The sequence below is a fragment of the Euleptes europaea genome, chromosome 19 (genome assembly GCF_029931775.1).
Source record: "Euleptes europaea isolate rEulEur1 chromosome 19, rEulEur1.hap1, whole genome shotgun sequence".
NCBI classification, from domain to species: Eukaryota; Metazoa; Chordata; class Lepidosauria; order Squamata; family Sphaerodactylidae; genus Euleptes; species Euleptes europaea.
Genome location: NC_079330.1, coordinates 33,322,427 through 33,347,650, shown reverse-complemented (window position 1 = coordinate 33,347,650; position 25,224 = coordinate 33,322,427). Strand labels below are relative to the sequence as shown.

Below are 25,224 nucleotides of genomic sequence, written 5' to 3'. Positions count from 1 at the left end.
GGACAAAGCTGCATGAATTTGAGGAGGCCATGGAGGTAATTTGAGGAGGTGATGAGGAGAAGCTGGCCAGCGTCATATGGGACTCCAGCCCCACACATTGCTTTGCCTAGTTGAGTTTTGAGGCTTGCCGGATGCTTCTGGCGTCCCTCATCGATGCCTCAGTGAAGAGCATCCAGCAGCTCACTTGCGTTGCCATTCCTTTTCCCCTCAGGCCGAGTATGTCGGGTCTCCACCTCATGAAGCAAGGCCGGGACAGGAAGAAAGTTGACCTCCAGAGGGACTTCACGGTTGCATCTCCAGCAGAGTTCGTCACACGTTTTGGGGGGAACAAAGTAATTGAGAAGGTGAGTTGGGAACCTTTTAAAAAAAAATAGAGTTTAAAGAAAGCTTAACTTATTTCCTTGATCAGGTTTTAGAAGTGAGCCGTATGTGGAACACAGTTAAAAATGCATAACCATAGGGTGCCTGTTCCTCTGGCAATGAATCAAACTGGTTCAGCTGTAAGTAAACTGAATACTTGGGTATTCCTCCTGCCTCCGCACCCCCCACCCCCACCCCAAAAACATTTGAAGTGCCACATGAACATTTTATCAGTTTATAAGCAGGAGCAGGCAGCCTTTCTGGCCTGTGTGTCAAAAAGCCATTGTTGAGCTCTACAAATGTTGGAATGAAGGCAAAGTAGGGGCCAAAGAGATAAGCATTCCTGGGGTTTCCCGGGGACACACTATCATTTTAAAGAGTGAGTTCCCACCGGATAACTCCTTTAAATTGCCCCACAAGGGCCCGATTCTGGTCAAGGCCTCTGTGTCCCTGGTGAGGAGGGAATCCTGCCTTCCCTCTGAGCCATTTTTCTGACCCAAAATGGTGTGAGGGTGCGTTATTTGCCCACGTGTCCCCCTCTGTGCCATTTCAGGTTAGAAAAATGTCATGGGGGTGCCGTGTTCTGCCTCCCCAGCCACGAGCCGCATGTTAGCCTGGCTCACCCTCAGCAGGCGCCGCCGCGGGCCCTGAACTTTGTCCAGGACTATCGGCAGCCCTCCTTGCCCCTGGCCACATCTCGGCCCTGCGGCTTTGCTTGACTGCCTGGGATTCAAATGGGCTGTGGCGGCCGACCCGTGGTCGCAGCTGGCTCCTGAGTCATGCTGCGCTGCGAAGGCGGCATCTTCCTCCCAGCCCTAATAGGTAAGTAGGGGAGGGGTCTCTGCCGGCATTCTAGGGAGCCCGGGGGGTGGGAGGGTCTGCGGTGGTTGTCTGGGGAGGGGAGGTCCGGTGCTGGACCTGCGTGCGGACAGGGGGTGGGGGAGACAGGACCTCCTCCCTGTAACAAAGTTGTCCTGGCCAGAATTGGCCCCCCACAGCGCAGTTTAACTGTGTTCCTGGGTGGGGACTCATTCTTTGAAATGGCAGTTGAACCCAAGGACTGAAGAATTTCCTAACCGTTAGAGCGGTTCCTCAGTGGAACAGGCTTCCTTGGGAGGTGGTAAGCTCTCCTTCCCTGGAGGTTTTTAATCAGAGGCTAGATGGCCATCTGCCAGCCATGCTGATTCTATGACCTTAGGCAGATGATGAGAGGGAGGGCATCTTGGGCATGGCGTAAGGGGTCACTGCTGGGGGAGGTAGTTGGGAATTTCCTGCATTGTGCAGGGGGTTGGACTAGATGACCCTGGTGGTCTTTTCCAGCTCTATGATTCTATGAATATCATCTAGTCTGGCCCTTAGTGGGTGAGGGGAGGGGAGGATTGTACCTGGACATATTGGACCCCCGCTAATCCCATCTCCACTGCCAGCATCTTAGGGGCTTACCTCAGACCTAGTGGGTGGCTGTATTGCATCCGGGGGACGATAGTCAGCAGAAACCATGCCTGCAACCTTCTCCCATGCTGCCTGCTGAGTGCCACTCTCAGTAGCTCAGGGGCTTGTGCCTTAGTTGCATGGGTATATTTTATTTATTTATTTATTTATTTAGAACACTTTTGTGCCTCCTTTCCACACGATCAGGGTCCCCAAGATGGCGATCATAAAAAACATTAAGAAATTGAACAATTAAAAACACATTTAAAATAATTAAATCAATAAAACACAACAAAGGTAGAGACCCAGGTCTGTATATGTAGGGGTTCTACCATTTTCCATTTCAGCCAGTGTTTGCTTGTCTCTGGTTTATATGATTTGGAGTTGGCTTCCTCCATAAATTCTGTTTTGTGTGGGGGGTGCTAATTTCCCAGGTACCTGTATCTGGACCCCACACACAAAAAAATCAAAGTCTGAGGGCCGATTCTCACATGGTGGAGTGCGCTTATTGGGCCTGGGGTCCTGTGCAGTAATCGCAGGTGAGTTACAGGTTTTCTGCACATGCCATGCCTGATTCGGTTCATACCTGTGGCTCATGTGGAGAAGGGACTTCAGCCCCCCTCCTTTTCCTGACCTGTAATTGTCCTTTGTGCGCTTGAGATTCCCCCGCCCCATCCACAGGCCACATAACACCACCCTCCACCAATCATTTCGTGTCAGGAAAATTGTGCATGGGAAAGGTGAAGGCCCTTCTCCACAGTCACGGTCTGAATCAGGTACTGTGTATAAGAGAATCGAGGACAACCTGTAACTCGTGTGATTGTTACGCAGGACATAGGGTGGGGAATCGGGATTCAACCCGTGTTCTCTGTAACGTGTGAATCAGTCACCTGAGGGGGCCCAAACCTGAAAGCCTTCTGTCATGCCCTGCATGGGAAGGAATGGCAGAGGAGGAGGAAGTTGCAGGAAGGGTGGGGCACCCTGCAGGTAGACAGGGCCAAAGTCATTTCCCTCCATACAGCAGAGACTGCTGTGTTAACCCTGCACCTGCCGCAGAGAGACAGGGAATGTTCAGAACTTCTGGCCCCAGCAGGTTCTTCCCATCTGCCTCCTACCTTACCTGTCTGGTATTCGGAGGCAGAGTCTGGGATGCCTCCGCTGTTGTACATTGGATTAGTGCCCCAATTCACGAGTCTTCATGCATGCTGTGGAGGAAGCAACATTTATGCCTGCCTGAAGATAAGAGAGCTTCCGGGTTTTGTTGTGTGTGTGTGTGTGGGGGGGCATAGTTTGGAAGGTAGACTAAGCTTAGAAACTCAGTGGAGGCAGCTGAGTTCAAACACTGGCTTAGAGAGTATGTGTGAAAAGTCACTCTCTCCTGATTATACGTCATCCAGGTTCTTATTGCCAATAATGGGATTGCAGCAGTGAAATGCATGAGGTCCATCCGGCGCTGGTCCTACGAGATGTTTCGGAATGAGCGAGCTATCCGCTTTGTTGTAATGGTAACACCTGAAGACTTGAAAGCCAACGCAGGTGAGTCTTGAAAGACCAACTTTTGTACCTACTTCTGTCTAGATCTCTGTGGCAGTGAGAGGTCATTCTTTTTGATAATTGACAGTGCTTCATGGATGATAATTGGCTATGGACATTTTCAGCACCAGAACCTCTCTTGTTGTTGGTATGGCCTGTGTTGTGGGTTTGCTATTGGCAATAGTTGTGTGATACAGGCTACTATTCCTGAATTACGTAGATGGGGAGGGAATCCACAGGTTTTTGTATGGCTTTAGTTGCCTTCCAAAATTTGTCTGAGGCCTGATTGACATGCACAAGAGAACAAGGTGGTAGGATGGATTGCTACGCATCAGGCTACAAAAAAAAAAAAAATCGCATTTTTGGAATGTACTCCTATGCTCAAAAGCTCCTTGCTGACACAAAATCAGAGATGGGTGGAAGCTTTTACCTTGATATGCTATTTTTCTCTTTGCAGGCAGTTTTTCTGTAATTACAAAGACACATTTCAGAAGTGGACTCCACCACCTTCGTACTGCTGTGGTACAGTCCACGCTACCACTTCAGCATTCTGCTACCACATTTCCCCCTATTTGTGGGTTGGCCCTGAGCCTAGAAGTGGTGGTTGGGTTTGAGCCCAGGTTTCCCAGTTCCAAATCCAAGTCTTATTCTGTTTGAATATTTTAATGGCTTTGCCATATTAATAAATCTGAATCTGAGTCTTATTCTGTTAGACCATGAGCTTCCCCACCAATAATGCAGGCCTATCAAGTTTTCTGCTGGCTTGGAAGCTAAACTCTCTGTGTCAGCAGAGAAGGTGAGGGATTCTTCCCATGCTCAGCGGCACTCTTTTCCTATTTGAAGGAATTGTAGCAATACCTTTCTCTGTGTGTGTTGCTATTTATTTTTGGCTGTCCACACCAGCGTCTGTAAAAGGCCAGCTGCCATTTGACCCAGATAAGCTGGGCCTCAGTGTACTTCATTGGGGCAGGAATTCTGGGGGAGGGGGAGGCCTTGCTGCAGACTTTACTATTGTGATCAACTTTGTTATTTCAGAAGCAATATAAAAAAATCCTTTCTTGGTTTGAGACTGTATGTACGAGAGAAGTTTGAGGATAGGGAAGTACCTGTTACCTGTTTGTACCAAAGCTGCTGCTTAATGGGCATTTGTTCAGAGATCATTCACATGTTCAGCAAAAAATGTGAGACTGTCCTTTCTGGATTGCACCATTTCAGAGTGCAGACAGTGTTAGGGAAGAAGAGCAGTAGTTGAATGCGTTTGAGATTTGTTTTTAGATTTCCCCTACAGGTTGAAAGCTAGCTCTTCAGGCTTTTGTGCGCAGTGTCCTAGCATACTGGGGTGGACACTTTGCTCCTCCTGGTAGAGTTCAGCATGCAGTTCTCTACCTTCCTCCTGAAGTGGTATAATCCTGAAGGAGGTGGTGGTGGTGGCAACTCTGTACTTTCCCCCCCCCCTGGACAAATGAGAATATACTGAGTAATAGTTACTCATCAAGTGTGTGGCAGAATGGTTTCGAAAGATTGTGCACTTATCTCTGTAAACAAATCCTTTTGTCAGCTGTTCCCTTTGCCTCACTATTCTGTGTGGCACAGGGCACACCCACCTTCAGAATTCAGTTTCCCTCTGCGCAGGCCTTGGCTTTCTGTTTGCTTTCCCACTCGTACCTTCAAGTCTCTCTCAAGCCTTTTCTGTGTCCTACGGGAAGGGCTGGTGTTCTTGAGGTGAGACAGGTTAAGCGGCATTAGGACTGTAGGGGTTGCATCCTGTGACTCTGTTCTGCTAAACTTTCCTCCAAAGGATCAACTCTGTTTCTGGTGGCGAAAAGCCTTTCTTTTCTGTAGAAAAGCCATTTTCTGTAGGAGAAAGACTTGGCCGGGGCCACAGGATCCCACCCATATAGAGTTTGAGCAGGTTGATCCCATACCCCTTCAGAACCAAGAAAGGTGCTCCCCAGCGATGTTGTGTAATTCACACCACAGGTAGAGGGCAGGTGACTATACAGAATATAACCCTAGGTTGCTTGCACCAGTGAGTCAGGATGGGCCCTTCAAAGGAAGGCAGTGGTGTAGTGGTTAAGAGTGGTGGATTCTGATCTGGAGAACCGGGTTTGATTCCCCGCTCCTCCACATGAGTGGCACATGAGTGGCGGAGGCTAATCTGGCAAACTGGATTTGTTTCCCCACTCCTACACACGAAGCCAGCTGGGTGACCTTGGGCTAGTCACGCTCTCTCAGCCCCGCCTACCTCACAGCGTGTGTGTTGTAGGGAGGGGAGGGGAAGGTGATTGTAAGCCAGTTTGATTCTTCCTTAAGTGGTAGAGAAAGCTGGCATGTAACAACCAACACTTCTTCTTCTTTTCTTGGGAACTGCTGGCCAATCTGACCGGAGGGAGAATTTCCCTTCCCACTTGAAATGACGGTAGTTAGATAGTGTGGTGTAGTGGCTACAGCTGGGGTAGGCAAGCCGGTTCAGCTGGCTGACAGTGGCCCACTAGACCAGAGGTCCCTACATTTTTGAGCCTGAGAGCACCTTGGGAATTCTGACACGGCATGGTGGGCGTAGCAGCAAGATGGCTGCTACAAAATGGTTGCCGCAGGAGGCGGAGACAGCCACAAAATGATCGCCATGGCTTAACTTCAGTAACGCAGTGCAGATCCTGGTGCTGTGGTGACAGCCGCCGCTGAAGCAACATTTTTAAACATCCGCAGAGCCAATGAGAAGCCCTGCTGGGCAAAAGAAGAAGAAGAAGAAGAGTTGGTTTTTATAGGCCGACTTTCTCTACCACTTAAAGGAGACTCGAACCGGCCTACAATCACCTTCCCTTCCTCTCCCCACAACAGACACCCTGTGAGGCAGGTGGGACTGAGAGAGCCCTAAGAGAGCTGTGACTAGCCCAAGGTCACCCAGCTGGCTTCGTGTGTAGAAGTGGGGAAACAAATCCAGTTCACCAGATTAGCCTCCACCGCTCAGGTGGAGGAGTGGGGAATCAAACCCAGTTCTCCAGATCAGAGCCCACCGCTCCTAACCACCGCTCTTAACCACCGCACCACGCTGGCTCTCAGAAGCCCACCCACTTCCTCAAACACTTGGCGGATGCCAGAAAAGGTGTTGGTGGGAGCCCAGGTGCCCACAGGCGCCATGTTGGGGACTAGACCATTCTGCTTAGCACCCAGGGCCGGTCTCTGCTCAAGCAATGGAGGCGCTGGTAGTGCTGCTGGCGCCAGTGGCAGGGGAGAAGGCCTCTGGCCAAGGCTCACGCCTCTCGTCAGTGCCCAGCCACCAGCCAAGTCCGAGGCCAGTCCCAGAGATGCTTGGAGTGCCGCTTGGGCTTGGCTGTGTCTAAGGCAGGGGTCCCCAACATGGTGCCTGTGGACCGCTATGGCACCCACCACTACCTTTCCTGGTGCCCACCAACTGTTTTTAGAAAGCGGGCAGGACTAGGTGGGGCTTTTGCCCAGCACGGCTTCTGACTGGCCATTGGAGAATCGATTGGCTGTGCTGATTTTTAAGAATGCTGCTTCGGCAGCGGCTGCCACCATCACAGATCTTCACTGTGTGACTGAAGGTAATCTACAGCAGCCATTTCATAGAATCATAGAGTTTGAAGGGACCACCAGGGTCATCTAGTCCAACCCCCTGCACAATGCAGGAAATGCACAAATGCCTCCCCCCCCACACACCCCCAGTGACCCCTACTCCATGCCCAGAAGATGGCCAAGGTGCCCTCCCTCTCATGATCTGCCTAAGGTCATAGAATCAGCATTGCTGACAGATGGCCATCTAACCTCTTCTTAAAAACCTCCAGGGAAGGAGAGCTTACCACCTCCCGAGGAAGCCTGTTCCACTGAGGAACCGCTCCAACTGTTAGAAAATTATTCCTAATGTCTAGACGGAAACAAAAGCTCTCCTAAAGAACCATATGTACCTTGGTGCCTAAAGGCCTGCAGGGAACGAGCAAAGTAAATTTCCCTGTGGGAAGGAGTTCCACATTCCCAGCACTACTGTTGAGAAGGCCAATTAAGGTAAATTGCAACTCAGCAAGAAAGCACAGAGGTCCTTCCACGTGCTGTCCTTACAGGCAGGGAAAGCTGGTGCCTGACGCGTCAGCTCACCCCTCAGTGGGTTTCCTCTCTCATTATCTCATGTAGCCAATCTTCCCTGTTCCTCCCATGTGCTAGGGAAGATTAGCTGTGTGCAGTAAGGCTAGAAGGAGAAGGTGAAAACTCACAGCAGACTAATCCAGTGTTCCTTACTGTTGTGCTAAACTAGTGGAGAGAAACATCAGCATTCTGGGCATGCAACGCTCGGCTCCATGCAAAAAGTATAGGGTAGACCCCCAGTGCATAGCTAGATGTCTCGGGGCGGTGACTTGTTGAGCACCTGCTTTTCATGCAAGTGGTCCCTGACAGTCTTTGCCATCTCCAGTTAAAGGGTCCCAAGAGCAGGGGCTGGGAAAGACCGGGGACCCCAGAGAGGCGCTGATCGTCTGAATCCACCAGTGGGGAAAAGCAGTTGAGCTAGATGGTCCAATGAATAAAGCACCTTTGTGTGTGTATTCTGTTGCTGGAGGCCAACCAGAGGCCTAGCCTGTTCGCATTTCAGAAGCAATGCAAGAGGTCTAAGGTACTAGCAGCTGAGCTATGAGAAGGGGACTACCTGGTTCAGATCTTGCCTCTGCCAGGAACTCACCAGTAAGCCGCAACTCTCCCGTGTCTCCATTATGGAGAGAATAGTTGGGACCAGCCTTACTGGAAGGAGGGGCTGCGGCTCAGTGGTATAACATCTGTGGCTCAGTGGTAGAGCATCTGCTTGGCGTGCAGAAGGTCCCAGATTCAATCCCCAGCATTAAAGGGGTTGGGCAAGTAGGTGATGTGAAAGACCTCTGCCTGAGACCCTGGAGAGCCCCTGCAGGTCTGAGTAGACAATACTGACTTTGATGGACCAAGGGTCTGATTCAGTAGAAGGCAGCTTCATGTGTCTGCTTATAGACCGATAATACATGTGAAGTGCTTTAGACACTGGAAAGCAATATATCATGCTAAGTATTGGTGGTAAATAAGATCTTCCTGTCCAGGCAGGCATTTGGTTGTGGGGGGGGGAGGTATTTTAAAAATCCAATTTACCTCCCACCTTCTTTAAAAATGCATGCACATTATCTGTCCATTTCCAGAAAGCTGTTTTCAGGCCTCAAGCTGTGGCTTGTGTTGTAGATTTTGTTACACTCGATTTTTAAAGCCCAGGCGATGCTTTTGACTGTTGGTTGTTAGATGTGCAATCGACACCATGTTTCTTCTCTTAATTTGCAGAGTACATCAAAATGGCGGATCATTACGTTCCAGTGCCAGGAGGCCCAAATAACAACAACTATGCAAATGTGGAGCTGATTCTGGATATTGCAAAACGGATCCCAGTGCAGGTCTGGTGTGGAAGTTGGAATTCAGAGATGGAAGAATAAGGGGTTACATAATGTGTCTGTACCGTGCATATGGTCGTGGACTTGGTGGTGTTGTAATGAAGCCTCTGGCAGTGCTTGACTGAGCTGCCCTGATGTCACACAGAGCGGGGAGGGTTTCTTAGACATTTAGCCAATGGGAAGAAGAAGAACTTCTTTCTCTACCACTTAAGGAAGAATCAAAGCAGCTTACAATCACCTTCCCTTCCCCTCCCCACAACAGACACCCTGTGAGGTAGGTGAGGTTGAGAGAGCTCTAAGAGAACTGTGACTGGCCCAAGGTCACCCAGCTGGCTTCATGTGTAGGGATGGGGAAACAAATCCAGTTCACCAGATTAGCTTCTGCTGCTCACGTGGAGGAGTGGGGAATCAAACCTGGTTCTCCAGGTCAGAGTCCACCACTCCATTGGGAGCTAGATCTTCAAGTGGGGACCAGGCTGGCTGATGTGATTAGGGAAATAGGGGGCTGGCAGTTGGAGACAAGGAAGTCCTTATTTTTTTAATGTGGGATAATGGGGAAGGGGAATGTAGAATGTCTTTTAAAAAACTAATTTTTACTTAATATTCCTGGCTATGCCACCACTATGAAAGGAGTCTTACAAAGTTTAATACATAATTCTGTTTTTTTATGCCACTGCTTACCCTTAAAGGTAAAACACTCTTTACTTAAACCGTGGTAGCTTGGTTTATACTGTGCATAGGATACACAGACATTAGGACCAACAGATATGAAAACCAAATATAAAACTGTTTATTAAAATAATCATATTTTAAGAGTGATATGAATATTTAACATGACATTTGTTGTGCAGCTACAACTTCCTTACTGTTTTCTTTGGTGCTACTGTAACTAAGAGGTGGCAATCCCTATTCTGCTTCTCCTTGCGATGGGATTCAAATAGCCAGTTTTACTTTTCTCTTGCATCTGCCCCAGGCTTGCAGCCATAAAGTCTTGCTTCTGTTGCTATGAACTGTTTTGGATGAAGTGAGAGAGGTAGTACCGAGTAGGTCAGGGGAATCTAAACTGTGGCTCATGGGCTACTGCTAGAAGAAGAAGAAGAGTTGGTTTTTATATGCCGACTTTCTCTACGACTTAAGGGAGAATCAAACCGGCTTACAATCACCTTCCCTTCCCCTCCCCACAGCAGACACCCTGTGAGGTAGGTGGGGCTGAGAGGGCGTGACTGGCCCAAGGTCATCCAGCTGGCTTCACGTGGACGAGTGGGGAAACAAATCCAGTTCACCAGATTAGCCTTCGCCGCTATGTGGAGGATTAGGGAATCAAACCCGGTTCTCCAGATGAGAGTTCACCGCTCCAAACCGCCGCTCTTAACCACTACACCACGCTGGCTCATGCTAGCCCCTTTTCATCTGGTCCCCAGGAAGCGGGGCTGGAGCTGGCATGGTGCAGTGGTCAGAATGTTGGACTAGGATCTAGGGGACACACGTTTGAACCCCCATTCTGCCACTGAAGCTTCCTGGGTGATCTTGGGCCAGTCACACACTCCAAGCCTAACTGCAACGGTGAGGAATTTGCACTACACTCAGGAGGAGTAAGGAAGCCAGTGTAAATATTTAAGGAGGGATCGAGGTGAGGAACACAATATAACCAACTCCTTTGATTGAATAAGAGTCTCATAAGCAGCAGAGCCTACCCCCCCTCCCGTTCTTTCCTCTTCCAGCATGATGCCCTTGAGCCTTCCCTCATTCCAGCACCATTACCCAATTGATAATAACATTTGGCCCCTGCCCTTTTACCTGGTCTATCAAGCGCGGATTGCGAAGAAGTACTCTCTGATTTCTGTGCTTCCCACGGCACTTTCATTCTGGCGAGGTGAAGTAAACATGAAGCAGCTGGAAGCTGCAACGAATTTGCAGCCTAGGCTTGCTTTTCTTGATTTTTAGAGAGATCTAAAAAACAAATATAAAGTGTAGCCATCAATGAAATGACCTTGGTTTTTTCCCTCTTTCAGGCAGTATGGGCTGGTTGGGGCCATGCCTCTGAGAATCCCAAATTACCTGAACTTCTACACAAAAATGGAATTGCCTTTATGGGTAAGGAAGTTAAATATTGCTGTGGGGGGGACGACTTTGGGAAAGTCAGCGCCATCATAAGTGATGTAGGGAATATCTCCATTGGCCTCTGGCTGAGCCCACATTATGTGTCCATGCCTCACAGACCTCATCCCATAGATACAGTCTGAGGCATGAAAGAAAACCACCGCTTTTACTTCTGGAATTACATAAATAGATCCTCTTGTGGAAAATGCTGGCTAAGCTGGGCCTGTGGCGCTCGGTAAAGTGTATCTATTGTCCTCTTCCTGTCAGTACTCTCAGTTGGCACGCACAGATGCAGTTTAAGTGGATTGTACCAAGGATCTGCCTAGAGCAGCATTCTGGACTTCTGTTTAGATGTCCTGGGAAGGTCTGAACCAGACTGAAATGGAGGTAGCCATGACTTCTCTCCACCCAAGAAACTAGTTTTCTTAGAAGATCTGAGATTGTTACGGCCCTTTCGCTTTCTGGAAGGGGGTGACATTCCTCCTTTTTCCCCTCAAGAGGCATTAATCTGATCTGGTTCATCTTTCTGTTTCTTTTCTTTTGTATGGATGGGGTTTATTTAGATAGTACTGATAGTAGTCTTGGACTTGTAGAAAGGCAGCATAGAAATGTGTTTAAAGAAATGGCCAGGCCCAGAGTCTAGCTGCTGCTGTCCAGGTATGCCCGAATGCCTGCTGCGTGTGATGCGTGTCTTGTAGGTTGGTCACCCAAATAGTAAGGGGGGGGGGGCCACAGGGGAGAACCTCACCAGAAAATGAGAGATCCCTGCTTAGAGCTACTTATTCCTGCACCTCATGGGATGAAATAGGGGTACAACCATCAGAAATAGAGCCGAGAAGCTGACTTCCCCTGGCCTGGATTTGGCCTCAGTCTTTTGTGCTTTTTCTTCTTCTCTACAGGTCCCCCAAGCCAAGCAATGTGGGCTTTAGGAGACAAAATTGCTTCTTCGATAGTGGCTCAAACTGCAGGCATCCCTACGCTTCCGTGGAGTGGTAATGGTAAGTTGGCTGCCTGTTCTGGCCCTGGTTCTTGCAGCCGTTGCCTAAGATTCAAAACCTGAGATGTGATGCAGCATGATGGCTATGAGAGCACACTGTGAGCCAGGAAGTCTTAAGCTTGTTGGTTTGAAAAGCATGAATATCCTGGCTTTTCCTCCTGGTATTAAACCCCAATTTAAAAACAATACAGACCACAGTATATTTAAAAATTGCAGCAAAAATTCCAAAAAAAGTAAAGCAAGCATGAATGCTGTTAGAAATGCCATTTGCCAGCATCATAAGGGGTTTACAGCTGCCCCCAAGGTCTCTAATTTGAACAGCACAACTTCGGCTAAAACATTAACTGCAACTGTTTCATTTATATTTTCTCGGTAATCTTTTAAAAGAAGACAATCCTCAGCCTTCATCAAAATATCACCAAGTAGAGGGGCCTTCCCTCCAGAAGACATTTCAGTATCATACTTCAGCCTTCAAGGTGGTCCTCTCGCTCTTGTGGCCCCCAACCATATTTCACAAAGCCAAATCCAAGCAAGGTCTCTGCTTCTGGCCCTCGCTGTAAATGGGCAGATGGTTTTGCACCATTCAACAAGCCACCCCTCCCCCACCATCACCAAGCCAGTGATTCATTCATAGGAGAGGGCAGTGTTTTTCAAAATACCCCACCACGATATTTAGGCTCAGCCCTATTTCATTGCAAAATTGACACCCCTGATTTCAAAATCTCAGGTGTGTGCAAGTATGTGTCAAAATTCAAATCTGATCTCGCCACTGGAACCTGAACTTTGTCACCCAAGCCTTGCTGCTGTTTGAACTGACATATGATTCAGAACCCCCAGAGTTTGTTGGGTGCTCATTTTGCTACAGCTGCTTTGGAGGTTCCTGACTCCAGAAGAAGAATTTACTGCATTCGAATCACATGAACCAGGAATAAGCACAGCAAGGCTGAGTCACTACCATGGTTGCAGAGAGAGCCAGTGAGGTGTAGTGGTTAGAGTCAGACTAGGACTTTGGAGGACCCAGGTTCGAATTCCTACTCAGCCATGATCCTCACTGTGGACTATGGGCCAGCCAGACTGTTTCAGCCTAGACTAGCTCACACAGTTGTTGTGGGGGGAAGAGCCATGTCTACAAGCAAATCAAAGAGGACAAAAATAGTACTAGAGGAACAGATAGAGGGTGCTGCTTTTATATGCTGCCTGTCTTGAAGAAGAGCTGCCTTGACTCAGCACCTTTGAACTGCAAATAAGATGTGCATAATTAAGTTTTCAAAGGAGCAAAACATTCTCAACAATGGTTGCTAAACTGGAGGATTTGGCCATAATGGAGAAAGTGGAGAAAAACAATGAACTAAAGTCCGGAGGAACAGATTTGTGAGAAAAGCAACAGCAAATTAATGGGGTGGGATGGATTACGTTAACATACCCATAATGAACATAAAAGACATTTGCAGCCGCTAAATGAAACATTGTTATGCAACGCTGCTTCAGCTAGCCAATGATAGAGTCCAAGTGATTCACCCAGAACACTACACTAAGGACCCAAAGCAGCTTACATCGGTCTCCTCTCCTCCATTTTATCCGCACAACAACCCTGTGAGATAGTTCACAGTGGGTAGCCGTGTTAGTCTGTCTGCAGTATCTGAAGAAGTGAGCTGTGGCTCACGAAAGCTCATGCCCTACCAGAAAATATTTTTGTTAGTCTTTAAGGTGCTACTGGACTCTTGCCCTTTTCTACTACCTGTGAGATAGGAAGATGAGAGGCGTAGAGCAATGATGAATTGACTCCCGGTCAGTAAAGGGCGTAACTGCCCACAAAGGTTGCCAAACTCCCTCCAGGGGAGGGGAAGCAGATTGACGGTATCCTGTGGCTGGCAATGCCTCAATATAGAACAATAAATAACCGGGGGGGGGGGGAACAAACACAAAAGCCAGGTATGCTTGGTCTAGATTCCCAGGCGTTTCGCTGTGGCTTTGTCAGCCTAAAATGCAAACATACAAGCATATGACAACACATATGTAACAACAAGTGCACTCTAACGATACTAACACTATCTGCTATGCGGCAAAACTAACCTAAAACAAGTGGTCTAAACATTTAATACAAATAAATATACCATGCAATTAGAATTCTAACAGTGTATTGCTATATAAATCTATTATTTTTTAAATTTCTTAACATTTCTTAATTCTCAGTTTTCTTAACGTTTATTGTAGTACATAGTATGAACTTTCAATCAAGTCATGACTGGTCAAATACAATGTAAACTAAAATAATACATAAACTGAAATAATATATAAATGGAAATAATATGAAATAATAAGACAGATTAATCTAGAAATAGCCTACCTTCATATATCTATTTACTGATGCCCAAATAGGTCAATGCCTTTTGCTGTGATCACCACTTGAGGGCTAATGGTGTTAATGGGAGAAGTTAACTTCCCTTTTTATATGAAAAGCCCTTGAGGGCTTAAGGGGACCAGGGCATATTTCTACCCTCCCATGAGAATGACCAAAGCAGAAAAAATGTAGCAACTATGTAAGGAATGTATATAAGAAGAATCTACAGAGAATGTATGTGCATAAGAGTATGCATATCAAAGAGATGTAGAAAAGCTGACACAAAGGTGTCAATATAAAAAAAACGAGGCATCTTCCAGAGTGAACTGAGACTCTGAAACAAATCTAATGGGAATACAATGGAAATCATAAAAAACAAGAGAGCTCAAGCTCAGTGTTTAGTCCAGAAGGAGCCAGAGAATGAAACATATAAATGAACCTGGGCTCCTGTTGGAGTAACACTCCAATCATTTGAATTGTAAGGATGAGGTCTATAGATCCAAAGTACAAAGAAAGAAAAATCATCCTCTTTATGGCCCATTTCGAGGAAATGGCTGACCATGGGTGCTTTTAAGATCTTGGCTCGTATGCGCGAGCGATGCTCCCCGATCCTAATGCGAACTGATCTCAGTGTGCTTCCTATATAAAGTTTTCTGCAGGCACACAAGATCCCATAGACACCCTCTTGGATGCACAATTAGAAAAAATGGCGCAATGTCAATTTAAAACCTGTAGAAGTGGAACTGAGATCTTTAATGGGTAAGCTGAGGGGACAAACAGAGCATCTGCCCATTTGAAATGGCCTACTGCAGAAGACTGAGGGTGTTGTGGCCGGCCTCCATCAGACCTCACAACTTTGTCTCTGTGTTCTGTGATATTCCTGAGCTTAACGTGCTGCTTTTTTGCTTTGCCTGTCTCATTCAGCAAAGGGTTTTATATTATGGTCTTCAGGGAAAGCAGGCTAAGTTATTGGAATTTCCAGAAGGAGCTCATGCTTATGCTGTCAGATTCCTAAAGCTATGGAAAGGCCAAAGATTCACCTCAGGAATAAAAGCTCAGCTGATAACTGCTCTCTGCGCCTTATAACTTTATAACTCTGTGAGCTCAGCAAAGTCTGTGTGTTGTGTTTATTTTAAAGTCTCGTTATTGAACAATTTTGTTCCATCTAAGGAAGTTAATAAAAGGTTTGGTTTTTTTTTTTCTGGCTGACCTCAAGCCTCATCTGGAATTACTTCTTTTGGAAGCCACTTGTCAGGTGGAGGTTAGAGTAGAGACCATCTGGGTCAGACTACACAGCACACTACCTCTTTTTAAATGGCATTTAAAACCCGACCTTCACAGTCCTGTAATCACCTGCCTGGCATCAAACCTGATTTGTTCCTTTCTTTTAAAACTGCTGCACTGCTGGTTTTTAGTTTGATGCTCAGTGTTACTGAGTTGGTTTTATTGTAATTTCTTGGTTGCGGGCTTTAATTTGCGAACCAGCTCAGGAACTTTGTAGAGAGAGTGATGTATAAATCAATAATTATGATGATGATCAGGAACCTTTATTGTGGAGGTGTGCACAAAGTTGAGACCATACAGATATCATTTTGGATTTCAGGTCTCCGGGTGGATTGGCAAGAAGGCGACTTTCAGAAGCGCATCCTGAATGTCCCCCAGGAATTGTACGAAAAGGGCTGCGTGACGGATGTGGACCACGGACTGAGGGTAGGCCTTGCTTCCAGGATATTCTTGTGCTGCAGAGCTTTAACTTTTGGCAGCTGAGCCATCAAAGTTCACGTCTGTCCAAACTGGAAACCCGCTGTTGGAGCTCAACGAGATGCAGTGGTGTCAGGGTGCTTCTAGCAGAGGATCCTTATTGATTCCCGTTGGGTTTGTCACCATCATCCCAACCAGAGCTGGAACGAGCAGCTATTTTGTTCCCGTGATGTATCCTTGTTGAGTTTTAGGAGAGCATCACAGATGTATTGCGTCTTTCCCTTCCTAATTTGAGGACCCCAATATGTGCGCATAATTCTGTAAGTATCTCCCCTCCAGTTGGAACTGGTTGTGGTGGTGAAGACAGTAATATTAGAAAGATGGGGAAATTCAAACTCTTGAAGTTTTGGAAACTTTGCTTCAGATTAGATTCTGGGATGTATCTTCATTAAAGTGGTAATGGAGGTTCGTCGGGTTGCTTCTCTCGTCTGGTTCTCAAACCATGTACATATTCCGAGGGATGAGAAACTCCCAGTGGGCCATAAATTCAAGAAGATGGGCTGTTATTTGCCCAAGGGTCTACGTAGACTTCCATTCAAAAATTTTTTAAAAGATATATAATACAAACTAAACATACAATGCATAACGCTATCCCATTCACAACATAACACAACACCGTACAATACAATACATCAACACCTATTTTGCTGGGGGTGCACTTATGGTTTCATTATAAGTTCTGTCATACAATATACAAGCCAAAAAGTCTATAAAAGTCAGCAAAAACAGTACATAGACTTCCATTTTTGAAGGAGTTCTGCTAGTTAAGGAATACATTTCTGAGCACAGTTCAAAGTGCTGGGTTTTGTCTTCATGGCTGGAGGGGTTTTTTTTTGGGTGGGGAGCTCATCAAGGGCCATAACCTCTGGCAGAGCAATTGAAGAAGGTCCAAGATTCATTCCCTGACAATTGCTGTTGATAGTTCTCAAACATCAGGTGTTGGAGAAACATGTGTCTCTACCTCGGGCCCCGGAGAGCCTCTGCCTGCCAAGGAAGGCTGTACTGTGTTAGATGGGTCTGTGAGTGGATAATGTTCTCACACCATACTTTTTGAGATTGAGTTATCAAAAAACAGTGTGTGCATTAGTCCTTTTTATGTATCTCCTTAACTAGGACTCTCATCGGGTTTAAGAAATCTTGGTTGATCAACCCTGGAATCCCAACAGTGTTTTCAACTCGCATGCGAATCAAGCGGTAGTTTGGAACAAATAAGCCGGCTGTGTGTGCTGCAGTGGGTGCCATCTTGGAGGAGGCATCCCTGTCCTTGTGAGAATGAGGGGCATGCCTCCCCTAAGGTGGTGGGAATGGGAGCTGGCTGGCTCAAGCGTCATCATAGCAGCAGCAGCACCTCTACAAGAGGCCTTGCCTCTCTGGAGGCCAGAACGAAGGGAGACGAATCTTCTAAGATGGCCTCTGGCACCCTGCTGTTTTCATGAGCACTTGCATTAGAAGAAATTCAATATTTTAAAAATGGCTTGCCTGTTTAATTGGTGGACCTTTTTAGTTGATCTGCAGGCATTTAACTGATTCATGTAACTTGTTCATTAACTAAATTTGGCAGCTCTGATAATAATCGGAGAGGGAAAAGTAATCATATGTGGTGTGGGGGGCAGTTCCCCGCCTCTCCTTCCAGTGTCCCCTAACAAGTGTCCCTGGCTTACCTCCGAAACTTGAAAAGGGCCAGCCCAAACTCCTTCTTCTCACTGGAGCTTCTTCTGTGGATCCTCTTGTTCCTTGACTTAGACCTGGCTTGTCCAACCTGTGGTCCCCGGGCTGCATGTGGCCCAACACAAAATTGTAAACTTACTTAAAACATTATAAGGTTTTTTTTGTGATTTTATTTTGTAACTTGATTGCGTGGTTCTTCTTCCAGTGTGGCCCAGAGAAGCCAAAACCTCTTCCAATGTGGCCCTGGGAAGCCAAAAGAGTGGACACCCCTGACTTAGACCTTTCAGTTTGATGTGTTCATCACTTTGATTCTCTCCCTACCTGCTCAGGCGGCCGAAGAAGTTGGTTACCCGGTCATGATCAAAGCCTCTGAAGGAGGGGGAGGAAAAGGAATCAGGAAAGTGAACAACGCTGACGACTTCCCCAACCTCTTCCGACAAGTATGTCATTCTCTTCTTCCTCTATGAGCTGACGAAATGGTTGAACGGGCTTTGCACGTGTGTGTACCGGGGTTCCCCAGTATGGTGCCTGGGGGTGCCATGGTGCCTACCACTGCTTCCCTTGGCACCCTCCAAGCTTTTCAGAAAGTGGATGGAGCCATTGGAAGGCAGGGATTGTTATTGGCTCCTCTCGTCTGCAAAGTGGGAAGAGTGGCATTGCATTTGGCACCATCCCCTGCAGCAGCCATTTTTGTACTGACTTCGACTCCTGCGGCAGCCATTTTGGAGTGGCGCTCTCCTCTCCCTCTCAAAATTCTGTTGGTGCCTGCAGGACCAAAAGGATTGGAGTCTTGATGTATACAAATAATGCTAAATGTTGTGTTTCAAAGCAAGCAGAATGCAGTGTCCTGTATGAATTAGTCAAAGTGGGCACAATATTTCTTCGTATAATTTATTCTGCATTCTCTAGTCAAGGAGAGAGGCAAGCCACCTCCCTGTCCTCTAACTGTATACAGATACATGCTGGAGGGGCTGAAGCTCAGTAATAAAGCATCAGCGCTATGCAGGAGGTCCAAGATTCCGTCCCTGGCATCCCCAGTTAAAGGATCCTGGGTCGCACGTGTTGGGAAAGCACTTTCTTTGCCGGAGAGAGCTGCTTCCAGTAGACGATATGCCATGCAGCTCAGTAAGGCAACCTTATTACTACTTCCAGTGGGCCCTCACTCGGGCATAGAGCACATACTTGAATGTGATTCATTTCTAGTTGAAAAAGTATCTCATACCTAAGACCTGTTGAGAGTTTACTTAAGGCGTTTTCGTCTCTTTGGCTTCTGAAATCTGCCCATTATTGCAAGGGCTAGAAATGTGGTTTTATTTTAACATACAAGCTAAAATGGTCACAAAGCTCAGCCTTTTTATTTGTCTGTTTTATTTTTAAAAGCGTAAAGTACGTAACTCTACACACGCACACATGTGCATACCTCTTGGCCTCTCATACTGTCAAGATCTCTAGGTCATATGGAAGAATAAAACAGAAGTGCAACGGCACATTACAGACTAATAACATTTATTCCAGCATGAACATTTGTGAGTCAGAGCTCATTTCTTCAGATGCTATGAAGAGGAAATCATATCATATTCCACATTTTTATAGGGAAAGTTGTAGATAGGGGGGAAGGGAGGAGCTGGGGGCAGAGAATGGGGCTTGGTGTGAATCCCGTCATAAACATATCAAGTATTGTTCTCTGCATAAGAAACTGGAACTGTGTAAGGAACTCTTTATAGTATCTGAGGAGGGAGCTCTGACTCACAAAAAGTCCATGCTGGAATAAATGTTGTTAGTCTGTAAGATGCCACTGGACTTTGGCATTATTTTGCTACGATAGATCAACATGGCTACTACCCCTCTAGAATGTTTGGAAGAAGCCCACCATGCAGTTCCTATCATCACCAGCTGGGGACAGTGCTGGGATGGGGCAGGGTTTTCATATAACAAGGAGTATCTTATGGTATTGGGTTGGCCTATGGACAGAACACGCTCCACACAACTGAAGCAGTGGTCTAAGGGGCCTTGGAGGAATGACTCGCCATTCTTTGGGACTGCGTTAGACCTTTAATCTGTGATCTTGTTTGGAAGAGATACTTGCTGTGTGGAGGTGAAGGGGTAAAAGTCATTGCCTGGCAGCTTAAACGCAATTGCCAACCTTTTTGAAATGAGAAGTACTTGTGAATAATGAAAAATAATTCAGAACTGCTCCCCCCTGCCACCCCAATGTGTTACCTAGTTCTGGTGTGTCCTAGAAACAGAACGTGGACTAGGAAGAGTGCCAGAAACGAAGCTATCAGTTAACCAACCCAGACAAAAATCAAATGAAATAAAAGCTTTCAAAAAAGCCATCTTTTCCTGAGTCTTCTAGGGCAGTGGTTCCCAAACCTTTCAGGCCACTGCCCCCTTGGTTCCACAAATTCAACCCCAGTGCTCCCTACCCTAGCCAACAACACAGTTGATGGGGCCCACCTCTAGTGCCCCCCCCGCTGCCCCCTTGCCTCTTAGTGCTCCCCTAGGTAATCCCACCGCCCCCCAGCGGGTGGTACCACCCACTTTGGGAACCACTGTTCTAAGGGATGCATTAACTACTCTGCAGCGGCAAGAGCTATCGATAGCTATGAGCTACCTGTTGGAGACACCCCCCCACTTTAGCCACATCTAAGCTGCATGTGGGGCACCAGTCCTGTGAGCAACGATTGGTTTATATCCCGTGGGCATCTCTGCTTCTCAGGTGCAGGCGGAAGTGCCAGGCTCCCCTGTCTTTGTGATGCGCCTTGCCAAACAGTCTCGCCACCTGGAGGTCCAGATCCTCGCTGACCAGTACGGCAACGCCATCTCCCTCTTCGGCCGTGACTGTTCAGTGCAGCGCCGGCACCAGAAGATCATTGAGGAAGCGCCGGCATCAATCGCAACTTCGGTGGTGTTTGAACACATGGAACAGGTAGGTGGGAGTGGGGCAGAGGAATTCACAAGGGAGAGGGCTGGCCCCAGATAATACATATTTTTTAAGCGGCAAACTAGGTCAGTGCATCTCAGGCTAGTTTGCCATAATTTATATACAAAAATTAGGAATAGCTCATAGCTGGGTGGTAGAGGTACTGTTTTTTTGTGCTGAAGGTCCCAGGTTTAATCCCTAGTATACCTAGTTAAAAGGGTCTTGGATTAAAGGCCGAAGGAGATCCTGGTTTGACAGTCCTGCAGCATATCTATGGGCCAGAATAGGTGAACATGAGAAGAGCCTTACTGGATCAAGCCAGCGGTCTGCCTAGTTCAGCATCGCATCTTGTGTCGTGGCCAGCTGGTTCCTCTGGAGGTCCAACAAGAGGACACTTCCCCTGATGCTGCCTCCTGGCACTGATATTCAGAGGTTTATAAGTCTTTGGATGGGCTCGGTATAAGGCATCTCAGTCAATCAATATCAAAACCTTTACTGGCATAAAGAACATCTGCCGATAACATAACCATACAATTTCACTCAACAGAGTTCACGCATCCACATTGCTGGCTGCAAAAACTTGGCTACAAGGTCAGTTAACATAAGAACAGTTGTGGCCACATTCTGAGTAGACATAAGAAAAACTACCTTGCGCTCAACCGGCTGCCACTCCCGACTAGCGAACCACGGGTTGATGAACTTAAGGTGGATTCTCTAATAAAGGGGGCAGTGCAAAATAACATGTGCAACCGATTCTATGTGATTCATTCCACGGGGCATAACCTTGCAGCGAGTGGTATTGATTGAAATCTCCCTTGTAGTATTGATGAGGGTAGCACATTGAATCTTGCTAACATATATGCCCTCCTTTGTTTTGGATCTGTTAAGTGAGAAAAATAGGTTGCTGCTGAATGTTTGCCTATATGTATTGTGTGTGTGTAAAGTGCCTTCAAGTCGCAGCCGACTTATGGCGACCCCTTTTGGGGTTTTCATGGCAAGAGACTAACAGAGGTGGTTTACCAGTGCCTTCCTCTGCACAACAACCCTGGTATTCCTCGGTGGTCTCCCATCCAAATACTAACCAGGGCTGACCCTGCTTAGCTTCTGAGATCTGACGAGATCAGGCTAGCCTGGGCCATCCAGGTTAGGGTCTATATGTATTAGTTACCCAGAAATTCCTCAGGTGGGGGAGTTACTTGTTGATTCCCTAGTTGCAAAGGTCTAGCTGCTATGGAGCTGTAGAAACTTTGATTTCAGCCTGTTGGCGTGGCTCAGTGCAGTGCCCTGGCTTTATGGAATCCGCTTCCCCAGGATGAGGCAAGAAGCCAGTAGCTTAGGTGGCTTTAAAAGGAGATTAGCCAAATTCATGGGGGTGGATGGTTCCATCAATGGCTATTGGTTGCAAAACAGAGCCTCCATGCTTAAATGCAGAGTGCCAAAAACACCACCCACTGGGGAGCCTCACTGTGTGTGGTGGACTATGGTTGTCACCTTGTCCTGCTTTCGGGCTTTGTAGGAGCAGCTGGATAGCTGCCGTGAGAAAGGGGATGTTGGGCTAGAGGTACCTTTTGGGCTGACCCACTAGGGTTCCTGTGTTCTTAAACTGTCACTTTGCTGACTTGATTGATCCTGTTCTCTGCCTTCAGTGTGCGGTGAAGCTGGCCAAGATGGTGGGCTACGTAAGTGCTGGGACGGTGGAGTACCTTTACAGCCAGGATGGCAGCTTCTACTTCTTGGAGCTGAACCCTCGGCTGCAGGTGGAGCACCCTTGCACCGAGATGGTGGCTGACGTCAACTTGCCCGCGGCTCAGCTGCAGGTGAGTCGGAAGCCTCTGTGGAAGGAGATGCAGCAGATGAACCGGTTCTGCTGAACTAACCAGTTCTTCTAGATCAATCTCAGTAGGCAGGAGGCCAGCGAGAGCTTCGTCGGGGGTTTAATCCTTTAGTTGGAGCGAGGGAATCGCAAGCCGCAGCTGCACCTGGGCGAGATCGATCTGTGGATAAAGACAGGGGAATTGAGACATTTTCCTTTTGCAAACATGAACGTTAGGCAGCGTGATTTATGGGCCACTCCCCAGTTCTTTTGCATCAGAGGGGTGTGTATGGCGCCAAGTAAGTGGGGAATTTCTGGACAAGATTTTTTTAATTGAAGAGGCCGGTTTCATTTTGGAGGAGAGGCAAGTGACCAAGGTTTGATGCCTTTTTCATAAACAAAAAAGAGTTCAGGTAGAAACCGTATTTATAGCTCCTCACAATTTGTATCCCACTGTTTGTCCAAGGAGTCCAGGGCAGCATTCATGGGGGATTACCTGCCAATATATAAGGACATCACAGTACTGGCTGCTTCATTTTCAGTCCCTTCCCTAATAATCTGTAGCAAAGGCCTCTGCAGCATATAAAGTTGACGCTTCCATTGAGCTAACCCACCATGACCCTAAGATCTCCTCCCGCTGCGTGTTCAGACCCTGTTGTTTTATATATCCAAAATTATGAATTGTTTTCAACTAATCGGAGATACAGAGGTTATTAAGGTAGAGTGGGCTGCCCTAGGTGAAAACTTAATCCTTACCTCCTCTGTTTTGGTATTTGCCTGAATATTTTTTTCTTTAAAGATGTCCCCAATTAGAACCACTTCTCCTTGTATAGACTGACTTGTAAGCTTAAGCATGTGTGAACACTACTTTTCTATTCAGAGGCTGTATTGAAGGGCTGTCACTTGATATGTTTAGCCTGGAGAGGAGACGACTGAGAGGTGATATGATAACCATCTTCAAGTACTTGAAAAGCTGTCATATAGAGGATGATGCCAAGTTGTTTTCTGTTGCCCCAGGGGGTCGAACCAGAACCAATGGGTTGAAATTAAATCAAGAATTTCCGGCTAAACATTAGGAAGAACTTTCTGACAGAGCTGTTCCTCAGTGGAACAGGCTTCCTCAGAGGTGGTGGGCTTTCCTCCTTTGGAGGTTTTTAAGCAGAGGCTAGATGGCTATCTGTCAGCAATGCTGAATCTGTGAATTTAGGCAGATCATGAAAGGGAGGGCAGGAACATAGCCCTTTCTTACATGCTCAGGGAAATGCCGATTGCCACTTTGAGGTCAGGTAGCAGTTTTCCTCCAGGCCAGATTGGCCAGGGATCCTGGAGGATATTTTTTGCCCCTTTTCTGGGCATGGAGTAGGGGTCACTGGGGTTGGTGGGGAGGGAGTGGGTGTGAATTTCCTGCATTGTGCATGGGGTTAGACTAGATGACCCAGGCGGTCCCTTCCAACTCTATGATTCTATGATGTTAGAACATAGATGCAGAGGCAGTTTTTCCAAGGTACGCTGGCCCTGGGTCATTTTGGATCTCCAAGAACTTCATCTGGTACCCTGAATACAACAACAACAACAATCTCCTTTATTGGCATAAAATCGAAACATGGGGTGTCCGTATAATAACATAGAATTATTGCAGTTGAGCATTTGTGACAAGGATAAAGTATAATAAATAAAAGGATGGCGGAATTAATAAAAGCCCTCTACTTAACTTGCTGATAAAAGTTCATAGCAAGTCTCAGAAATTGTGCTACTTTCTCCAGTATAGCAGGAGAGTGATTATTCAACAAGAAAAGAGCATTAAGACAATCAGGAAAGTTTGACTTTTTTGTCAAAATAGGGCCTAAAAATTTGCTGCGAATTTCTGCATAAAATCTGCAGCAGAATAAGACATGTGCGATTGATTCAGTGCAATTATTATCGCAGGGGCAAAGTCTCTCTGATAGGGGGATGTTACGAGATCTTCCTTCCAAAATCGCAGATGGCATGACATTGAATCTGGCCAGGGAGAAGGCTCTGCGTAGGTGAGGGTCGTAAAGGTGGTACAAATATGGTGTAGGCTCATATATATTAAAGGGAATCCCTAGACTTAATGGAGAGCAAGTTCTGTTAGCAGCACTATTAAGATTTTGAAATCCAATCTGTAATAGTCTGTGTTTTATTGTTTGAAATGCTTCTGTATCTGAGAGCATAAGCAACGAGTCTGATGGAAGGCCAATGGATTGGATTTTACTCTCAATGTGAGCTGACCAATTAGAGGTGTGTGATTCCATCAGCATATGATAGACAAGAGAAGAGGGATCAGCCTTGAAATGTAGGCGTAGCCAGAATTTAACCGTAATAAGCCGTGCTCTAGTTTCGCATAGCGCTTGACCAGTTTCCAAGCACAGAGCTGCATAAGGAGGTACCTGAATAAAGAAGAAGACGAAGAGTTGAGTTTTATATGCCAATTTTCTTTTTATGGAGAATCAGACAGGCTTACAATCTCCTTCCCTTCCTCTCCCCACAACAGACACTTTGTGAGGTAGGTGAGGCTAAGAGAGTTCTAAGAGAACTGTGACTAGCCCAAGCTCACCCAGCCCAGAAAGCTGTCAGGAGCCGTTATACATAAAATCATAAAACCACAGAGTTGGAAGGGACCATAGAGGCCATCTAGTCCAACCCCCTGCTCAATGCAGGATCAGCCTAAAGCACCCCTGACAAGTGTTCATCCAACCGCTGCTTGAGTACTGCCAGTGAGGGGGAGCAAACCACCTTAGGCAGCCAATTCCACTGCTGAACTACTATTACTGTAAAATATTTTTCCTAATGCCCAGCCAGTAACTTTCCGTCCCTAATTTATGCCCATTATTGCATGTTCTATCCTCTGCTGCCAACAGGAAC

At 46.8% G+C, this 25,224-nt stretch overlaps 1 protein-coding gene across 2 annotated transcripts in view; it reads left to right on the top strand.

Moving 5' to 3' along the window:
- The window catches only part of ACACA (acetyl-CoA carboxylase alpha), a 257,765-nt gene that overhangs the window by 20,042 nt on the left and 212,499 nt on the right, over window positions 1-25,224 (top strand). For both annotated transcript variants that reach the window (XM_056865593.1, XM_056865594.1), the window contains exons 2-10: window positions 212-344; window positions 3,189-3,327; window positions 8,632-8,741; window positions 10,751-10,832; window positions 11,738-11,836; window positions 15,780-15,886; window positions 17,935-18,045; window positions 20,325-20,534; window positions 22,175-22,345. In XM_056865593.1, the coding sequence (XP_056721571.1) occupies window positions 212-344; window positions 3,189-3,327; window positions 8,632-8,741; window positions 10,751-10,832; window positions 11,738-11,836; window positions 15,780-15,886; window positions 17,935-18,045; window positions 20,325-20,534; window positions 22,175-22,345 (1,162 nt within the window). The remainder of the gene's footprint in view (window positions 1-211; window positions 345-3,188; window positions 3,328-8,631; window positions 8,742-10,750; window positions 10,833-11,737; window positions 11,837-15,779; window positions 15,887-17,934; window positions 18,046-20,324; window positions 20,535-22,174; window positions 22,346-25,224) is intronic.